The sequence below is a fragment of the Lepidochelys olivacea genome (assembly GCF_965140295.1).
Source record: "Lepidochelys olivacea isolate rLepOli2 genome assembly, chromosome: 2".
Taxonomy (NCBI): Eukaryota; Metazoa; Chordata; order Testudines; family Cheloniidae; genus Lepidochelys; species Lepidochelys olivacea.
In genome coordinates, this window is record NC_140412.1 from 91,931,153 (window position 1) to 91,952,323 (window position 21,171).

Sequence of the window (21,171 nt, forward strand, 5' to 3'; positions counted from 1 at the left end):
TGGAAATGATTTAGAATTTAATGCTAAGATAAGAGGTACGCTGTTGCATCAGAATACAGCACCTTTCCCCTATCCACTGTGCGATGTCACTTTCACAAATACAATTAAAATAATAAAGACATTCCTAAAAGCTGCACAGAACTTCTGGATGAAGTTTAGCATGATTGCTACCTTCATGCCTGTCTAAAGTTGGAGCTTCCCCCACCTCCCTACCTATGCAGCCAATCCTAGAAGGGAGAATCAGAGAACAGACTGGTTTTTGGAAAATAAATTATGGTGTGTGTGTATTTTATTTCTTGATAGCCTTCCATTTTGGTCTTTGAAAGACTCCTAGTACGTCTCCCACAATGCACATCAACTACAGGCTCCAAAAAGATAGGTTGTGTGTAGTTATTTCAGATTCTGTAAAAAGTTCAGCACAACTGATCCATATAGGAAGAGTTAAAAGTATATACAGCTCTTCAGCTTGTGATATGGAAGGTTTTGGTAGGAATTGGTCATACTGTACTTTTCTACTGCTTAGCAGAAGCAGTATTTTAATGCAAAACATACTTTAATGCTTAGAGTCCAGTGGGTCACATACGCAGTTATATTGCTATTCTAAAGACTATTTTGACCTGTTGCCTTTCTTTCATGTAGCCCAGTAAGTGTGAAAATCTTACTCATCAACACTACAGAAGAAAACCATTTGACTTTTACAAAATCCTAAAAGGCCGTTCAAATTTTTCTTTACAATAGTTTGCACATGAATAATTAATACACACAAAGGCTATGCTCCAAAGACATTTTATTGTCCCCAGGCTTTTTTTCTTCAATAAAGGACTTAATGAAAAAACCCCATAAGCAATATCGTCACCATGAACATTGAAAGAATTTGTTTTATACACATAAGAGCTGCCACAAAGGCCTGTTTGCTACCTTCATTGCAGCTGTTAGCAAGGCTGAGCTGGCTTTGAATTCTCAAGAACTGTTTTCATGTATAAAATACAAGACCATTGCATTGTCAATGACATTTTTTTAAACCCCTTTTGGGTCTCTGATGCACTTATACAAGTCCTAGTTTTATTAAACACAGAGGGAAAAAAAAAAGATTTTAAAAACTCATTGAAATGAGCTCGCTGTGCTAGTCCCACAGTCTTTTCAACAGAAATTCATTTTACAATGTCTATGGAGAGAGGCTCAACTTTAAATCTAATAATATAATCAATATACATATAAATAAGACTCACTTTCTTTTTAAATCTTCATGGGAAAGTCAATTCCCATTGCTCAATGCATGACAGCTTTCTAAATATTAATAAATATATTACAGACATTTACAAACTTTTGTTTTTCTATTCTGACACAGATATGAAATTTAAGCCATAAATAGGACTTTGTGGGCAGCTTGATAAGGTACGCAGGTAAAGTGGACTGGTCCTTGACACTTGGAATGGGTTTCGGACACTAGCATGAACGGTGAGGTGGAAAGCTCAAAACCACAAAGTTAGTAATGATGCTAGAAGCAGCATCAGCTCTCCTCTACAGCATCTATGAGGATGCACTGATATGGGAGAGAATATCTCACCAAGGAAGCTATGCTGCAGGGAGCAGGGATGATGCACAGAGGAGTAGGCCTTCATAGATGGCCCAGGATCTGCAGGGCTGGAGTCTGATTTCACTGCTCATATACTGGATGTGAGGCATTATGAGGCTATGGCTTCTATCACAAACCCCTCCCAATAGAAAGAAAAACATGCTGGATACTCTGCACCCCTGAGAGCCTCAGAGACATCAAGGAATGCGTTTCCTGCTCCTGCAGCTTTTTCCAAGGGGCCATGAAGAGGAGCAGTAAATAGATGTAAGGGGCGTAGAGGGGGATGTTTCCCAAGAAAAATTAAACACAGAATAATGGGGGTTTAAAATAAAAGCCCCTTGTGCTTCCCTGGGAACTGGTCATCTGGTGTGATTACTAGGCAATACAGCAAGGGAAAAAGGGATGGGTGGGTAGCTGGGCTGCAGGGATTGATTTTGGCACAGAAACACAAGTGGCAAAAAAAGTGCTACCATGACTAACGGGGGATCTTTTATTACCCATTTCACATGAATTGCACTGTGCTACCCCACTGTCATAGGTCCTTAACTCATCAAGATATTGTAATTCCTTGAATACAGAGGTGAAAGTAAGCCGGTACAGAGTACCAGCAAGAGCCGGTGCGCCGTACCAAACTGGCTTCCCCAGCGGCAATTTAAAGGGTCTGGGGCTCCCAGCAGCGGCTGAAGCCCCAGGCCCTTTAAACTGTCGCCAGATCCCCGCTGCTGGACTCCTGGGGTAGCGGAGGCAGCTGGGAGCCCTGGGGCTCCGTTGGCAATTTAAAGGGCCCAGCCGCCGCTACCACAGCCCTGGGCCCTTTAAATTGAGATTTAAAGGGCCTGGGGCTCTGAAGGCCCCGCCTCTTCCAATTGAGGCCCCACCCCTTGCTCAGGGCTCCAGCGTACCGTTAAGTCATTTAAGTTACTTTCACCCCTGCTTTAATATGAAAGACCCATCGTCCTGAGGTCCCCAGACAGAGGGTGTAACAGCTGCATGGCCCTCTGCAGAAAGGAAAGGGTTAAGAATGGGGACTCACACATAACTCTGAACTTCCTGGGGTCATCAGTTCAGGCAAACCCTTAACATTATTACCCCCACTATGTAAATAAGATTAAAGGAAAATGAGGATGGATGTGTCCCAGGATGGGTTTAAAAAGCCCTTTGTACAAGCTTTTCAGAACAGCCCAAACACACATTTACCTAATAGCAGACTAGCTGCTTTGGAGCTATTACAACTTAACTTGCAAATATGCCTTGAAAGGGGAAATCCTGCACGTTTGGGGGGCAGGGAGCCCAGCCTACTGTGAAACTGGGGCAGCTCCACTGCGTGGATTTGGGAAGCCTGTGAAGGTGGTCCCAGTGGGTGGCTACTCCCCTCCCACACAGCAGGGATGGTGCAGCAGCAGTTGCAGAGTGGCTCTAATGTTGCTCAGTGGAATGTGGGAACCATACTCCCATCATCAACCCAGAGCCCCGACATCAAGTCTAGGATTTGGCTCCCAGTGACTTTTTAAAATGCATAATATTTGGTTCAAGAGATTCTATTTTGTAAATATGTATTTAGAGTTTGAAAACAGATCAACCTTAACTGTATTACAAAAACCCTGTCTCAGCTACTTTGGAGCAGTTCTGAGGTATCTCTCATCAATCTCTAGTACAGAAATGTTAATAAATTAGATCTGAATCTTTCCTACTATGATATTATATAATACAGAACTGTATTGATATTAAATGTCAATCTGGGTATGAAAAATGTTATGAAAAAGTTACTGTGTACGCACAGTAGTTGATTTTCAAGTATTAGTAACTTGGTTGTGTTAACTTATCTCCATATTATGGACTAAACTCTAATTATGTTTTAACTGCTTTAAAAACAAAACATCTGAATATAAAAAAGAGCAAAAAGCATGTGATGTTTGTTAACATTGTAACATTATTGAAACTTTTAACAGGTAGACTTTTTTCTCCATAAGTTTGTTAAAAAGCAAAACAAAGTGCTCCTAATCTGAGACACAGTTGTCCCAAATTTCATCAGGATCCTAAATTTTACAGCCAAACTATAAACCCCTGAAAAATGGGATTTATAATGGATATGCTCCTGAACTTTTAATAATAGCAGTGCTTGTGTGTTCCACTATAATACAAATATACATATTACCCATACTTCCTCTCTGGGTAACCATGTTACATACTTTACAGGAATTCAGTTAAACTTAGAAGCCTCTCTTATTTCCCACCCTCCCCATCGAGTGTACAGCTCTATCTACTGCTAAAACTACGACTACCAAAAATAATAATCACAATACATTCAAAATAAGGAATCAACTACTCTTACCTGCACAGGAGACACTTCTAATTACACCAGGGCTTAGAAGTACAGCAGCTCAGGGTAAATGGCCCACCATTTGGACATACAGCCTACTGAGATATTTTACACTAGAACACAGACATTATAAAGTTCCACATTGAACCATGATCTCAGAGCAGTAACAACAGTTGAAAGAAAGATAATGTTGATAGCACTAGCAAAACCTTCTAGGTTTTGTGCTGTGAGACAATGAGACCAACAGCCCACACTAGGTTTTTGGTGTACAACATGGTTCCATGTGCCATATAAACTAGAACATGAACACTATTAGGTCGGTAATGCCAATATGACTTACTGCTTACAATTGTGCTAACATTGACACCTGTGTTAGATTTGGTTCTCCTTTAGGAATACAATTCAGCTCCTGTCCTAAAAACAATTCAAGGAATGATGAAAAACTGAATGCAAATAAAGGGTTTCTATCTCCACAATGCACGCGCACACACACAGGGAATATTTTCAAACTATTGTTTCCTTCCAGTGCAAACGAGTTATTGGCTGACCTATTACTTATCATTATCTATAGATAGGAATGTAGAGTCTGTGGAAACCGTAGAATAGCAAACCCTGTGATCTAATGCAAATTCAAGCTCGTTAAGTAAAACAAAGGGAAGGGTAGTTTCAGTGATCTTTCTCACAGATGCTGACCTCATGAAGACAAAAGCAAAGAAAAAGGCACAAGACTCAGATCTCATTGATCGTTCTCTCAGAAGGGCAGTATTCAGAGTTGCCTGGTGATGCCATGCAGAATGATTGTGTTTTCCTTTTTAACCTGGCTCGTTTGTTGGCCAGAGAGAGGCTGCGCCGGCTTGAGCTGATGATTTCTGAAATAAACTTTTTGCAGTCCACGCACACGTCCATGGTGCTCCAGTCCTCCATTAACTCTTTGGGAAACTGTAGATCTTCATTTGATTTATCCACAGACTTAGACTTTGCGGACAACCTGAAAAACAAAGAATCCGTCCCTTACTCATTATCATTATTTACCATTCAGCCCAGTTTTGGACACGAATGGAAACACCTCCAAAGAGAAAGAATATGCTATTCCTGTCCTAAGTCTTGCTGTCCCTGACTTAAGGAGAGTGCAAAAAAGCAGCAAGGAAAGGATGGAGATGGGAAGACACATCAATAAGATTATGTGGTTATTCGGTGAAGGCTAGTGTAAAGCATGATTTGGCAAAGAGAATTTTATGAATGACTACATGGATGTCCTAATTTGGCTAATTTGCGTGTAGGCACCCTGGCAGACAGAATTCCACACAGAGAGAGGGGTCCGTGGATCTACAGCCTGACCTGATCCAAATGTTATTACTGGGATTAGCTTTAATAGCAGCCTGTGTTCAAAATGTAAAACCAAAAGATAAATTATCACCAAAGCCAAAATGAAACAAACCTATGGCTAGAGAGTAGAAAGAGTTTGACATGTGTAAGTCATTGTTTAATAAGGGAGCATTTCCCTATTCAGTTACCAACAACATATGGATTTTTCTTCTAAGGATCCATCTACACTAGAAAAAAAAAAGTGACAATATTTATCAGCTGTACTGATATTACTGTCATCAGCTATAGTATAGACAAGGGACACAGCACATTTTAAATATCATGTCAGCAAGTCTTATGTAAGTAAATATAGTTTATATTTACTAAGTAGTAAATGAAAAGTAATCAGGATGGGTTTTGTTCCACGAGAAATGTAAGGAAAAACCTCAATCTTGAAATTGGTAAGGAAAGACATTTATCTTTGGGTTTCTAAAAAGATATGACAAACTTTGAAAAATTAAAACAAACTACAAAAACAAAGCCTAGTAGATTATGTCTCATTAGCAACTAAGAGACTGAGAAGATCTTATGAAGAGCTGCTACCAGAAGCAGAAGCTGAACTAGGAATGTCTCTCACCTGGACATGCTCCTAAGCGGCCGGTGGTGACTGGTGGAGGGTTTTTCTGGTCTCATAAAACTGTCTCCTCTCTGCAAAGCAGAAGGTCCCAGAGAAAAGATAGGAAGGGTGGAGTATGGCTTTGATGGCAATCGCATCTGTTACAAGAGCAGGAGAATGACAGTGTGAAATATCATTACCAAAGACACAGCCTTTCTGAAAGGAACAAATAGTAGGTTCCTGAACTTACCTTTTTGCAACACTGTGAACATACAGGCCTGTGTAGGAAAGTAAAAGTCTGAATCATTCAGTGTAAAGAAATGTTACTTAAGTAAGACAGTGTGGGGTGCATAGAGTTCCATATTTACTGCCTTATTGACTATCACCTTAAAGTTTGCTCAGTTTACAAGTAAACATTTTTCCCCCAACTGCCAATACTACCAACTCAAATTAAATCTGAAATTCTCTTTGTTCTTTTGGGTTCACATGTCACCCCCCAGTAATGAGGATTCTGTACAATCTAATTGCCTCGTACCCATATGGGCTCTGCTGGGCTAACAGAGGAGTACTGTTACTGTTTTATTCTAAAACCTGAGCAGCTCTGAATATGAATATTTTAAGGGAGCAGATATGTTGAATAAGGAAGAGCCATTTTTACAGTCGTTTTTCTGACCATAAATACATTTCAAAACCAAAACCAAACAACACTGTGAATTAAAACAGAAACCAATGAATCCTGACATTTCACACTGAGCAAAAACTCACCTCTTACAGAACTGACAGGTGTAGGACCAGGTGAAGAAAGAAAACCTCCTTGTTCGACAACAGAAACAGAGCTAAAGAAATTGTAAACAGAAGAGACTGCAATGTCAGCAGTTCAGTCCTGGAAATAAAATTGCATGCTTCTAACCGGGCCTTCGGTGAAGACGCACAGACTGAAGTTGGGATAGATTTGTTTAATGTGCAGGAGCCCAGGGGAGGAAAAGGAGACACTGTAAATTTTTTTTTCATGATCTGTAATCTATGGAAAAAAAATACACTGGCAGATGGGTGCTCTGATATTAAATCCCCCTGGGGCACATGATGCATGATTTCCCAGAAGCTTTAAATTCCTTTTAGCTTGTTACACATGAGCCTCCGAATGTCATGCCTAAGGCTCAAAAAAAAAAAAAAAAGAGTGTGAGATTAATGCACCCTGCTTACCTTTGGAGGACAATGCAGCCTTAAAATCATCCCACTTGCTTTAAAACTCGGAATATACAATTCAGCCAGGCAAGGGGAAAAAAAAGATTCCTCACTCATTTTATTCTAAATGAATGAGAAGAATTTGCTGACATATCTCATTGTCTCTTTCATACATAAGGGCCTGGGTTCCACACTCTTTACACAGGGAAAGCATCTGTGACAGACTGGGGGCTCTGGGTCAAGTTGTGAACCTGGTCTTGTTTTGTGGGTACCATTTTGTTTCCAGAGCTCCACTTTATACTGTAATCTTCATGTTGGAGTGCGACCCTCATGTTGTATTGCAATCTCCAATGGGGATTAGCACAACTATTTTGTAGTGGGGGCTTCAGATCTAGTTGAATGACTATATCTGATAAGCTGGCACAGAGCAATCGAAAGCCAGCAGTGCTGTTTATCTCTTTACTGCTAGCCCAACCATAAAAAGAAAGATTATCTGCACAGAAACAGAGACATGGTGGGGGTGGGATGCGAGGAAGGGACAGGACCTACCAAAGGGGTTATATAAGTGGGAATACCCTATGTGAAGGAGCTGTCCACTGCTACATGCCGGGAGAACAGGCTAAGGACAGAGAAGGCAGGACCGGCAGGAGGGGTGAGATCAGACTGGGGGCTGTATTCAGAATTTTTTTTTAAAACATCTGTAGCTCGCTCATTGTGCTTTGTTAAGAGTAAAGTGTCTGTGGTTAAGAAATTCCTTTGCTAAGACTGTGTTCCTTGCTTGCCTGCCATGTTGTCCCTGAAGGGGCAAATCAGGAAGCTCAAAGCACTCACAGAGAGGTGGAACATATGTAAACAATTTGGAACTTGGTAGGGCTGCATCACTGGTTCTAGGGTCCAAATGGAGTCCCAATTCCCAAGAAGGGTAGCAGACATGGGATCTGCACTTGGGAACATGCTTGAGAAACCCAGAGCTAGGAACAGTGACCAGACACTATCCAGACCCAAGGCACTTAGAAGCATGTGGGAGTCAGCAGCTGGGTCCACTCACAACAGACTGGTGTCCATTAAGACAAGGGAACTGGACTTGGTTGTGACAGCTTCCATTGATTTAAATGGGAATTAAAAAAAAAAGATACTTTATATTGTAAAACTTTTATTATATCCTATTTTACCTGTAGCTCTGGTCTCTCCAGAAAAAAACAGGAAGTAGTATGGCTGTGTATGTCTGTGTGTGTCTGTGTCTAGGGCAGAGGTGGGCAAACTATGGACCGCAGGCCACATCCGGCCTGCGGGACTGTCCTGCCGAGTTCCTGAGCTCCGGTTGGGGAGGCTAGCCCCCGGCCCCTCCCCCGCTGTCCCCCTTCCCCTGCAGCCACACTGCTGTGTGGGCAGCGCGGCTTGCGCCCGCCCACCTCCTAGGCTTTCAAATAAGCCTGTCTTGCCACTCTGAGCGGCAAAGGAAGGGAGCGGGGGGGGAGGTGGGGTTGAATAAGGGGCAGGACGTCCTGGGGGGGCAGTCAGGGGACAGGGGGCGGTTGGATGGGGTGGAGGTCAGGAGACAGGGAGTAGGGGAGATGAGGTCCCGGGGGGCACGACAGGGAGCGGGGTCCTGGGGGGGGCAGTTAGGGACAGGGGTCCCAGGAGGGGGTGGTCAGAAGACAAGGAATGGGGGGGTTGGATGGGTCGAGGGTACTGGGGGGCCTGTCAGGGGTTGGGAGTGTGGACAGGGGTCAGGGCAGTTCGAGGACAGGGAGCAGGGGGGATTGGACTGGTTGGGGGTTCTCAAGGGGGCAGTCGGGGGCGGGAAGTGGGAGGGGGCGGATAGGGGGTGGAGGCCAGGCTGTTTGCGGAGACACAGCCTTCCCTACCTGGCCCTCCATACCATTTCGCAACCCCAATGTGGCCCTCGGGCCAAAAAGTTGGCCCACCCTAGTCTAGAGGGAAGGATGTTTTATTAAATTTAAGCTAAAAAAAAAAAAGAGAAAAAGAGCGAGAGAGAGTGAGCACACAACAACTACTGTAAACGCTACTGTGTCTGTATGGAGGGTCAAACAAACGTGATATTCCAATACAAATTTTTGACATTTCCATATATAAACCAAGGAAACTGGCCCCTCTGTTACCTCATGTAGAGAAAGTTTAGTTTCTCCAATATAAATTGAAAGTCAGACTGGTCAATTACTAATGAAAATCTGGCACCTGCATTCTGGTTCCAACTCGTATTCTTTCACTGACTAGAATCTGTGTGATTCACCTCCCTCCCTAACAGCTCTCAGTAGATCATCTGAAACAAGCATACCTTTCCTTTTTTGAGGGCAGTGTAGACATCTTTATATTGCTGATACTTTTCCAGCTCTGCTTTCACTAGCACCTGACGAATGTGCATGACTTCCTCCACTGTCAGAGCCAGGCATTCCACTGGGTAACAAAACTCCTCCTGGAAACGAACATTACTATGTAACCCATCATCTTTTCAAGATTTCAGCCTAGAAAGCCAGCCACCTAGTTAGTAACTTCAAAGAAAAGATTTCACAACCCAAAAACGGAATAGCACTGGCTGATCCATGGGCATCACAAGAGTTTCAAACCAACTAAGAGACTGATATTGTGCAATTTTTATTATGAGCACTTATATCATCTGACACCTGTTTCCATTTATTTGATTTTATTATGAATATTTGTTTTAGCCAATTATAATTCCATTTTATAATTTGAAAGGACACAAGGTGATTTAATACATAGGTGTAAAAGATATTTCTTGGCACGGTTCCCTTTGATAGTATGTTGCTTAAAGACAAGCAGTTTCTCAGAGACTTTGTGGTGCCCAGAAAGCAGTTAGTAGCCCCCGCCAAAAGAATTTTTATTCAATGGTACCACATATTGGTAATCATGGTTATAATTAGATCCCGTGAACAAAATCTAGACCAAAACCATAGAAAATGTATTATATGCAGTAATACAAACAGTCTTCCTTCCCTCCAAGATGATGATAATGTCAATTTAAACTTTATTAAAATAATCTTAAAATATAAAGTTTGAGCAAAACAGTTAATCCATTGTTGTGTTCTTACTAGCAGGGAATTACACCCAGGCTACTTATGATGGAACTACTGCCCATCTGTGAAACTTAAATACGCTCTGTGCTAGTGTGTTTAAGAGAACAGCAACCCTGAGCATATGGCCTCTAACTTTGGTACCACAGAATAAAAAGCCTCGTTCCCATTTGTAATCCAGCCCTGAGGTTGATTGCATGGTTCTAACAGAAAGACAGAACCGCTCTGGGAATTCCCATCACTTTTTGCTTAGTGCACCTGTTCACTTAGCCCAGAGGGGCTATGGTGCTGAAGTGACACAGAAATTTAACGTTCTCTGAATAAATACAGGAAATCTCCTTTGTACACACAAAGGCACTGATGACAGCACTCTACAGACAGCTTGGAAATGTAATTTATAAATCAGAGTGATGATTCAGTTTAGTGGTAAAGTGCTCAATTTAAATAGATAGTCTTAAAATTCTGTTCTGACTTTCAATTAGAGAGAAAATATTTTGATCTCTCTTGCAGACCTGGCAAACATTAGCATTTTAGAAACTATGTTGTCTTATCTACCTAGAAAAGGAACAAACAAAATTTACTCTGTCTAAGGTACCCACAAAAAGCTAAAATTTTGGTTTTCTTAGACAAACCAAACCTCTGGGGTATGTTCTTACTGGTGACACTTAGTTTTCTGGAAAAAACAAACTATCAAAACCAAATGTGATTTGCTGTGAGGTGTAAAACTCCATGAACAAACAAAATATGTCATTTCATTAGCAGCAAACTTCCACGTAACCAGCAGCTAGCTGTCAGTATTGTATTTTAGATCCTTATGATGATGACAGCACTATTCGATATCAACAATGCTTTGGGAGGGACCGAGAGGAAGAATAATGGGTGACAGAATGTGGGGCAGGCAATGCCATTGAGAAACTTATTTTCTACAGGATGGGTTGTTAGGATGGTGTTTGTGGCAAGTGAGATTTACTGAATGCTTTTGATCAATCACAGTTTTCAGTCTTTTAGAAAGCTATTTCCTTATAGGAGGGATATTTTTCCTTTACTATAATCAAGTATCATATTTAATTCTTCCCTTAGACAACAAAATGTTCATTATGATGAATATTTAAACACTAATTTGTTGCATATTTGATGACATAATAAATACCCATTTCAACTTTTAAAGTTTAGCCTCTTTAATATGTTTCTTTAATCTCTTAAAATGCTTTATCAAGAAAACTTTGTTCCTGTAAAACTAGTACTTCCGGTGTTTACTAGGTAGCAGAAGAATCATGTGGATCTGTTCTTGCAACCATCAAAATTAATTTTCATTACAATTTGTGTGACTAGCCAGCAGGCAAAAGGGGGAACATGGAAAACGTTCACTTGTTTAAATGCTAATGTTTTAATTCCAGCGGTTACATAAGGACAACAAAGCTTTAATGCAACATTAAAGAAAAGTTAAAGGATATACTGATTTCTGAAGAATGTTTAAATGTTTTTCCTTCTCAGAATAAAAATAAGTACACGCCAAATCTTTAATTTCAACATTAGCTCAGTCTTTAAAGTAAGCTAATCAAAATTACACTAACCAACGACTAAAGTTTACAAAAACAGTAATATTTTAGAGTTTTAGCTTTAACTCCTATCCATAATCCTTGTCCATGTGTAGGGGCTGCATATGGTAGTGTGTGTAATATCCTAAGTCCTCTGCAATACCTACACTCAATGGAGTGTGTTAAGGACAGAACCTGGTTTCTGAATGTCCTTGTTTTTCTGGATTTGAATCCAATCATCAATTGATATTAAAGACAGTTTAGTGTGGTTATTTTTAAATGGAAAAAAATAAGCCATGTTAAAAGATAATTAACTTTTTAAGTACAGAAAAGTAACTTATAAAGAATTTGCTTAATATTTTGACTATGCAGTCACAGCATAACAAGGGCTCAATCAGAGCTATTATAGTGTAACTGTGGTGAATTTATACCAAGAACAACATGTAGTCTGAATATCCATAATACGAAATAAGCGCTTTGTAGATTATTTTCAATATATCCTCACCTAAGAGCTCATGCTACTTATGTATAAACAGTACATGTTTCATATTAATGTATTCATTATACTCAATGTGTTGTAAAACTTTGCATTACAAGTCATTACCATGTATTCAAAAGCGTCACAGCAAGGAAGTACTGCATCTGCAAGTGCTGGGTGAAATACAAAAGTTATGCAATTCAGATTATGTTAGGCACTCTAAAGTCTATGCCTAACTAGACATCTTCAGTCTGGACTACTCAGTTAGATATCTCTAGACTGTAGATAGCGTTGCAATATTTTCTGGTTGGGACCAGAAATGGAAGGAAACCCCCCGACCAACTTTGAGAACCTTAAAAATTTTTGTTTCCTGTTCAGTTCTAAAAATGGGTTTGGGGGAGTTCTTATTTTCTTCTCAATTGGTTGACCTAACCTGGTGCAAGCCAATTACTGATCATGCTGGAAGTTCTGATACTTAAGTGCATCAAAGACTAAAACCATTGTTAGGGTTTTAAGTAATATTTTGCTTAGAAATGCCATTCTATTCCATGATACTGTATGTCCTGTTAAAGCAACAAACAGCTTAATCTTTTCAACACAGTCCAAGGATCACAGTGGTTTTGCTTGTGAAGGCTGGTGGATCTTCATGTGCTGTATATTTAAGATTTGGAAAACGTGTCCCACTGATAACCTTATGATGTTGCATTTTTAGTTTGCTGTCCTTTCACAACTGATTTCTTTTTCCCTTGAGGTGATTGAAGGATCTAAACACACACAAGTATTCTACAAACACTGAAATCAATCTCAATCAGGAGTAGTGTGCCAATCTAAGCTGTTAATGCGTGCCACAGTTTAGGAAGTGCTCCTAGAAGGCATGTGCTTGTAAAGATAATCTCCAAAGCCAGCATAAAGAGGCAAACCTTTGGGGGTTTCCACCTGCTGGTAAAAGCTCTGTCACACAGATAATACATAGCCCTTGCCACTCCAACCAGGGCTGCTTCAAAGGGATGAGAGCTGAGCAGAGAAGCTGTTTGTATGGTTGAAAAAAATGATCTGAAAGTCATCCTTGGGAAAAAACTGGTTATCCTAGGAACCTGAACAATAGATAGGAAGCAGAATAGGGAACGCTGAACATGAATGAAATTGTTAGCAGGGATTCTGGATCATGAAAATAAGAAAAGTCATGAAGGCTTTCACATATACACCTCAGTGCACTGACTGTATCTTACTGATTAGGTACCAAGTTGGGTGACTTTTGGAGGTACACCACAAGGCCAAACCTGGAAACATAGTGAACTCCCGAGCTGCAGTTTCTGCGACGTCTCATTTACCATTGATATGTTGACATGAAAAAGGGCTGTTTGGAATTTTTCCAAGTTTGTTTCGCCCCACTCCTCTTACTTTAGCTCTAATTCCCTTGGTATGCTGAGATGCCTGTTCACAAAATCCTAGTTCGTATGCAAGACAGACCAGTTGCCTGCTAATCCTGCTAAGAAACTGTAGCAATGGCCTTTTTTCATTGGCACTGATGGCTATTTAATGACAAGCTCTTTCACCTTGAAGGGAAATTTCTGTCACTGGAGCAGATAAGAATTAGAAACTCCATCAATCCTAGAGGAAAGGATGAAGCAGCGTGTAGTCAAATAAAAAGTAAAGCATTTTTTGCAGTTATCTAGAGGCTTCCACTCAAGGAACTGCAGCATCACAAATGCAGTGTCTGGTATAGAAAATAAGAGATGCCAGTTTGTATGAGTGGTGAACAATTCCATGTTAGGGTGCAGGAGCTGGTTAGGTTACTGTTAGACTAATACTGAAAACCTTGCATTGAATTAAAACAAAAAGATCAAATGATTTATCAGTTACCCACCTCCAGAGGGCACTATTTCAAAGATTAACAAATATATTTAACAGCGGCACATAAAACAGACTGCATTAAAAGATCATTTCAACATCAATTTTCTTCCTTTTCACTTCATACACAAAAGCATGTTGAACAAGTTGGGTGAGGGATGACAGAGAGTTCTTTAGAGTAAATAAACTGTCCCAACATGATCTGAAACACTCATTTATGTGACCCTGCAGGACTCCCACAGATGTTTCCCTGCTGCTTTTGCTTGAGGTTTCTGCTGCTTATTTTTGTTGTTGTTTCATTTTGGTAGGCTGATTAGAATTTCTCTCTATTGGTTCTATTACACACCCCCACTTCCACCCCTCCATACACCACTTGACAGTTGCCAAAAACCAATGAATAGCTTATACAGAAGGAAAGAAACAGTTATGATCATTTGAAATAAATCATGTGAAAAACTTAATCAAGCTACTTAAAACAATGACCTCATATTTAAGCTTTTTTAAGTCACATGGTTCTCCAAGTTTTGCGCTGGATCAATATCAGTACATTGGCTGGATCAATATCACAACGTAATTTGTTTAGAAATACTGAAAGTGTAAAAACAGCAAACACCTCAAAATGATACACAGAGCTTTTTTCCTTTGCGTATTTCTAGCGTATTCTGTGAATACCTATGCAAAAATAAATCTTGTGGTCCCACATATAACAACTGCTGCACATTACAGTAATGAAATTCTTTTTACATTGATCATGCCCTCATCCATGAACTCTCCTCTTCAGTGTTAGAGGTTCCAAAAGTTACACTCCAAACAAACTCTTGGAGAAAAAATTCTAGTTGTGCTATACTCTGCAGGATTCATTACTGTTCCTTGAAAAATGAGTGAAGATTACTGAATGCCATTCACGCAGGACCAGAAGCTGTATTCAAGTTAGAAGCATGTGATACAAAGTCAATTTTTTCCCTTGTGTAGAAGTGGGGAAAATATCCTCCGTATCCCTGAAGACTATTGTGTTATTACACTTCAACCTCATCATTCTGAAGGACTTGCCCCACAGCCACCATCTCTTTAGCCAAAGAAAAATAAATAGGACTTCAAAGCCCATCAGTGCCACTCTGTCAAGTGGAGGACTGGTGAGTCCTCCTTCCACTGAATGCTCCTATCAATCTCTCTACACACAGATACCTCAAAGGGGCACTTTGAGCCCCTGCTGCTAAGGAAAACAAGAGACCAGGAATTGAATCCAGGTCTCTCACATTAAGTTGCAAAGTACACCGTGCCAACACAAAAGAGCCAACATTCCGTCCCCTTTGCCACTTAGGCTCTGTTGGAAAATAGTTCTCAATTAAAGCTAATTGATCAAATGTACTGTACTTTCTTTTCAAGGAGCAAAACAGTTTATGCCTCAGTGACCTCAACAATGCTATGTGGTCACACCAAGAGTTAGACTCTTTAAAGATTTCTCTCTCACATTAGGACTTTAACCAAACTAGCTCTTTACAAGTGAGGAAGAGAAAGCCATCCATTCCTTCAGCAGTGAATTAAAATACCCCAATAATAAAGAGAAAATAGATTATCTGCTTTTCCATTTGAAAGGAGGCAACTCCAAATGTGTTATTTAGAAGCTATATTATTTTCTGAGACAGGCTGAAATAAAAACTAGAGATGGGTCTGAGTCACCAAGTTCAGATCAGGATCCCATACTTCTTCAAAGTTCTGGGACATCTGAACCTGGGGTTTTGGTTCAATACAACATCAGAGAGGCAGAAAATTGAATCTTGATCCAAACTCCCCCAAAAATTCAGGACTGGTTTGAATTTGGGATTTTGCTTTACATCCAGCTCTAATCACAATGTAGCTAAGTTTTAATGTTGTTTAAACTCTTAGAAAGCTTCCGTCTTATCACCACTGTGGAGTTATTGACCTTCTCACACTATAGCCAATGCTCATGATACTTACAAGTGACTTGGAGCTCTGTTTTGAAGGTGGTAGGAACTGTCTCACGTTAGTCGGCGTTTCCTTTTCAATGGAGTGTCGTCTCTGCGGTGGTTGCCGCCTCTCTGGCTGTGGCGTGGATGATATTGGCAAAAACTTTGGAGGCACTAAAGATTCAACCAGCAGAAGTTAAACAGTGTAATTGCATGGTCATTGGACTAACACTGGGAACAGGCACAGTTCTGGCAGAAAATCTATTGTTAATTTCCAAAGTAACACAAGATAGAATATCTTCATATAGTCTTTAAATGGGCCATATTTTCAAAACCAGGCGATGAAGTGTGTGTCCCCACAAAAATGCAAAGGCACCTACAGTTTCACCCCTATAAAAAAATCTTGTGGGCATGCAATTACACTAACGTGCAAATGCCAATCTTTGTGCATAATTCAGGTTTCTGAAGGCGCAGTTTGCTGGTATTCACTCATAGAAATTCCACCCTTGTTGAATATAAATTTTAAAATCAAAGGGCACTGAAGGATGCACTCAACCTACTTTGCCACTGTTTTCATAGAGAGAGTGTATGAAAAAAATGCTAACTACCATACAGAAACGATTTCAGAGAAATCTATACATTTTAGAAACATGAAAATATTTAGAGACACTGTCAAATTAAAAATCATACTAATGTCAATCTGTTTTAACTAAATACTGTTACAGAGTAACATCTAAGATAACCGTAATTGAAAGAGATGACAGCAAGAAAAATATTTGTTTTTTCAGTTGTTTTACTTGATGCATTGGCAGCACTTTGTTTATTGGAAACACTAGGGATTTTTAATGTACTTACAACCAACTATTCTCAGTGGAATTTTATAAAAAGTTCCAGGACCCATTTCTATTTGTCTTAAGTTACATAAAATTTTATTTTTTACAGAATCTACATTTACAGCCAACTGTGAGTTGACAGTGATTCTTTAAGGGGCCACCCGCGTGTGCTGAGAAAAAGTCTGATTCAACAGTATTAGAAGATCATCCATGTTAAGCAACCAATTTTTGTCAGTCCCTTGAGTGGTTGATGATGACAGGTTTCATTGTTCATCAGAATAATGTTAACGCTGTAATGATATTTCAAAGATCTAAATCAACTACTTGATAAAGAACAGCAACTGCAGCATATACTGCTGTACAGTTGAAATGGTTAAAAGACAGTTTATGCCTTTGCAATGACTAAACTAACTGTATCTTATTCCTAAAGGAACTGCACAGTATGCACACACTGATTGGGGAGCTTCTATATGTCTCCTCTTTTCCTGTAATATGGAAAGGCAAGGCCAAATCCTACTCTTAGTTATGCCAGCGTAAAGCCAGAATAACTCAGCTGAAGTCTACATTAAGACCAGGTGGAGAACAGAATCTGTCCTTTAGTCTTATAAATGTATCATCTTCAGATAAAGTCTATTTTGACAATACCAAATAAAACTTTAAAATGCACATTCACTTTTCATTCTTTTTCTCATTATTTGCAAAAAATCGACTCTACAAAGCAATTTTTTTTCACTTTATAACTATAAAAAGGAAATGTAGATTCTTTTTTAGTTCGACTAATATCCTCTTTAAAATTAAAAGGAATATAAGAGCTTGTTTACACTCGATACACTGGTCTACAGCACAGCTGCTGTAGCATTGACCCTCACTACAATGACGAGAGTGGCGCTCCTGTCATCTAGTTAGTCTACCTCCCTGTGACACTCTGCATCTCAAAGTAGCACCCTGCAACTCCCATATTCATCACTATGATATGATTATAATATATTTTGTAGAAAGTATGGCTTGTGAGAAAAATCTTGATCTGTTGAACATTAATATCCTGTTGGATTGTATGAGCTATCATTGTATGTAAAGCTATGAAGTTTTGCTATGTATGTGTTACCAAAGTATGTTGTGAGGTTGGCAGATGCTCACAGCCAAGCTTTCAATTACAACAAAGGACCAGCCAGTGGTTCATCAACATTTATCCGGGAAAGAATGCACTATCCCAGAGACTTCTCAGAGAGAGCATGCATGCAATGGGGACCAATCCCCACGTCACAGCAGAGATCTTTCCAGCAAGCTGGAAGAAAATATAAAAGAGGGAAAGTGACATCACCTGGCCTCTCTCCCTCACTAACTCAACACCTGGAGGAACGTCTGGAGGACAGATTTTGAACTGGGAAAGGGTGGTCCCAGGCTGGAAATGGAGTCTTGTCTGCGTATTGAAGATCTGTAACCTGTTTGTACCATCTTTCAGGGTGATACACTGCTGGATTCAAAGCCTGTTTAGTTTGTAGAACTTAAGAAACAAAACTAAATTTGTAGTCTAAGTAACCAAGTCTGATCTCTATGCCTTCAACTTATAACCACTTAAAATTTAGCTTTCTGCAGTTAGTAAACCTGTTTTATATTTTACCGAAAACAGTGTGTTTTGGCTGAAGTGCTTGGGAAACTTCAGCTCAGTTTACAAAGGCTAGTGTCAGGTTTCAGAGTAACAGCCGTGTTAGTCTGTATTCACAAAAAGAAAAGGAGTACTTGTGGCACCTTAGAGACTAACCAATTTATTTGAGCATAAGCTTTCGTGAGCTACAGCTCACTTCATCGGATGCATCCGATGAAGTGAGCTGTAGCTCACGAAAGCTTATGCTCAAATAAATTGGTTAGTCTCTAAGGTGCCACAAGTACTGCTTTTCTTTTTGTAAAGGCTAGTGTGTGTCCATTCCACACTGAGGGAGGGGCGAACTACTTAATGAACTTACACTGGCCAGGCTTCTGACCAGTGCAAGATGGTCCAGTTCTGGGGTGTAAGGCTGGGAAACTGGCTGGAGCCTCCCATTAATGGTTCAAGAGTGGCTGGGAGATGAGGGCTCAGCAGTCCCACAGTCCACATTGGATCCTGAGGACCGCGTCACACGCCCCAAAAGGCAGCAGCTAGGTTGACAGAATTCTTCCATCAACCTAGTGCTGTCTACAGCGGGTGTTAGGTTGGCTTAATTATGTTGCTGAGAGGTGTGGATTTTTAATACCCCTGAGCGACATAACTGAGTCGACGTAACTTTTGAGTGTAGACCTGGCCTCAGTCACGGAATATATGCAACTCCGTCTTCTGAACAGTTTCTTTTGTTTTGTTGTTGTTTTTTTGTTGTTGTTGTTGTGTTTTTTTTTTAAGAGGCACATCATAATATGAATGCTTCTAAATAAATATTTTTAGTATTTTAAAAAGGAAAGAAGGGTCACAGTAATTTTGTGGTGATCAATTATTCTATTAAAGTAAATGAGTTAATTCCATTGCATGGAGGCCTCTGTTCATATAGCAAATTCCGTTCTAGGAAAAGACTATTTTCCCCATTTAACAATATTTTCCTTCATTTAAAATACGTGTATTTGTTTTACTTGTCTTCAGAACTAGGCAGCCTTGTAACTTATATCTGTACAGTATCCAACAGACCTACGCCTTCATGTTCATAGATTCATAGAAGGTTAGGGTTGGAAGGGACCTCAGGAGGTCATCTAGTCCAACCCCCTGCTTGAAGCAGGACCAATCCCCAATTTTTGCTCCAGATCCCTAAATGGCCCCCTCAAGGATTGAACTCACAACCGTTAGTCAAGAGGATATTTAATCAATGTTAACCTATTCAGCAGGTGTCTTTTCCTGGGGTGAGCACCACACACTTACCCACGAACACTGATCTGCTCTGACTATTTAGCAAAATATGCTCATGCAAAATTCATGTGACAGAAAATGCTAGGAGGTGGGAAAGCAAAACAACTACTCTGTTTCTATTTAAACGGGCTTTCCTAGACATGGAACACTTACTCTTTCTACCAGAGGTTGTCTCTTGAAAGGAGTCTTCCATTTGGGAAAGAGAGACACTGCTGCTGCTTGCTGATTTGTGCATAGACTCCTCCTGGAAGTAAGCAAAATTGGAAGAATTAGAATTCTTCAGAGGCAGTCTCTCTCACTCTCAACCACCCACCCACCCCATATGGTACCACAGATAAATTATATCATTAAATCACTTATCTTCCAACAATACACCTGCAAAAAATATTGAAACTAGGCAAGCCTTGTGTAAATAGGTTTTTCCAAGTTAATCTTTTGCTATAAACTGGAATATACAGTAATTATATTATTAAAAACAGGAATAGAAAGCTAGGTGGCTCTGTTGTAATCTGCCTTTTCCTTAATAATTACTTCTGGCACTGAGTGTCTAGCAGGGATTTATAAGACAAATTAATACAAGTATGCACCTCATATCAGCAAGAAATCAAGATTCAAGCACTTAGCTTCCTCTGGTCTCCAGAGGAATGAGGAGTGACCCTGGTGACCATGTGACCCGGTAAAGAGCAATTAATCTAATCACTAATTTCCACAACCCTGTTCTCTAATCTCGGTGCACTTCTCTGTGTTTAAAGAAGTCTCATTCATTACATAAGTATGTTCTCATCATAGCAGCCAAGCAAAAACAAATTCTGGGAGATGAATTTGAATGAAATGGTCTTCGACTAACACTTTTCAGTTAATGGGTGGCTAAAGAATCGCGCTTCTCTGAATCAATACCCTTGTAGACTGCCCTCACCTAAAAACTACAGTCTAAATTATCTCATACAAACAAGCTGCAGTATATCACTGGAGCATAACAAAAGAATACTGGGCTGAAGAAATGTTTGTGAATACTGTTGAATTCTGACATAAATGCTTTTAAAAAAGGAGGGTTGCAGTGTTACCTCCTGTACTCTTGGGGTTTACAAATCAAACCAGTGACTCTTTCTGAAAACAAGTAAGCAACTCAGCCTCTCAGTCTCAGAGGCCGTGAGGTCTTGTCTACACTACAGCGGAAATTCAATCTAAGATATGCAATCTGAGTTACGTGAATAGCGTAACGCAAATCAACGTAGCTTAGATCTACTTACTGCGGGGTCCACACTACGCGATGCTGACGGGAGACGCTCTCCCGTCGACTCCCCTAGTCTTCTCAATCCAGTGGAGTACAGGAGTCAGTGGGAGAGTGATCTGCAGTCGATTTAGCAGGTCTTCACTAGCCCTGCTAAATCAACCGCCGATGCATCAATCACCACTCACAGATCCCCTGGTAAGTGTAGACAAGCTTTTTGCGAGGTACATGAATCTTAAGAAGGAAAATCTCCAGTAACTGAAACAGTGCCCCCTCTGGTTATGAAAAATCGGAAGGGAAAAGCTCACAGGAACAGCACATTAACAAATGGCATCTCCAAAGCCAGAGAGTCACAAATTATGATCAGGTTTCAGAGTAGCAGCCGTGT

At 40.2% G+C, this 21,171-nt stretch overlaps 1 protein-coding gene across 2 annotated transcripts in view; it reads right to left on the minus strand.

Annotated features, from left to right (window-relative positions):
- Positions 1-779: 779 nt before the first annotated feature.
- The window catches only part of SPIRE1 (spire type actin nucleation factor 1), a 171,804-nt gene continuing 151,412 nt past the window's right edge, over positions 780-21,171 (minus strand). Inside the window, exons 10-17 of one of the 2 annotated variants that reach the window (XM_084620673.1) lie at positions 19,706-19,796; positions 15,882-16,024; positions 12,992-13,165; positions 9,302-9,439; positions 6,583-6,653; positions 6,068-6,095; positions 5,839-5,975; positions 780-4,884 (exon numbers count right to left, since the gene is read on the minus strand). In XM_084620673.1, the coding sequence (XP_084476799.1) occupies positions 4,626-4,884; positions 5,839-5,975; positions 6,068-6,095; positions 6,583-6,653; positions 9,302-9,439; positions 12,992-13,165; positions 15,882-16,024; positions 19,706-19,796 (1,041 nt within the window). In that variant the 3' untranslated portion in view covers positions 780-4,625. The remainder of the gene's footprint in view (positions 4,885-5,838; positions 5,976-6,067; positions 6,096-6,582; positions 6,654-9,301; positions 9,440-12,991; positions 13,166-15,881; positions 16,025-19,705; positions 19,797-21,171) is intronic. The other variant, XM_084620674.1, reaches the window with a different exon arrangement.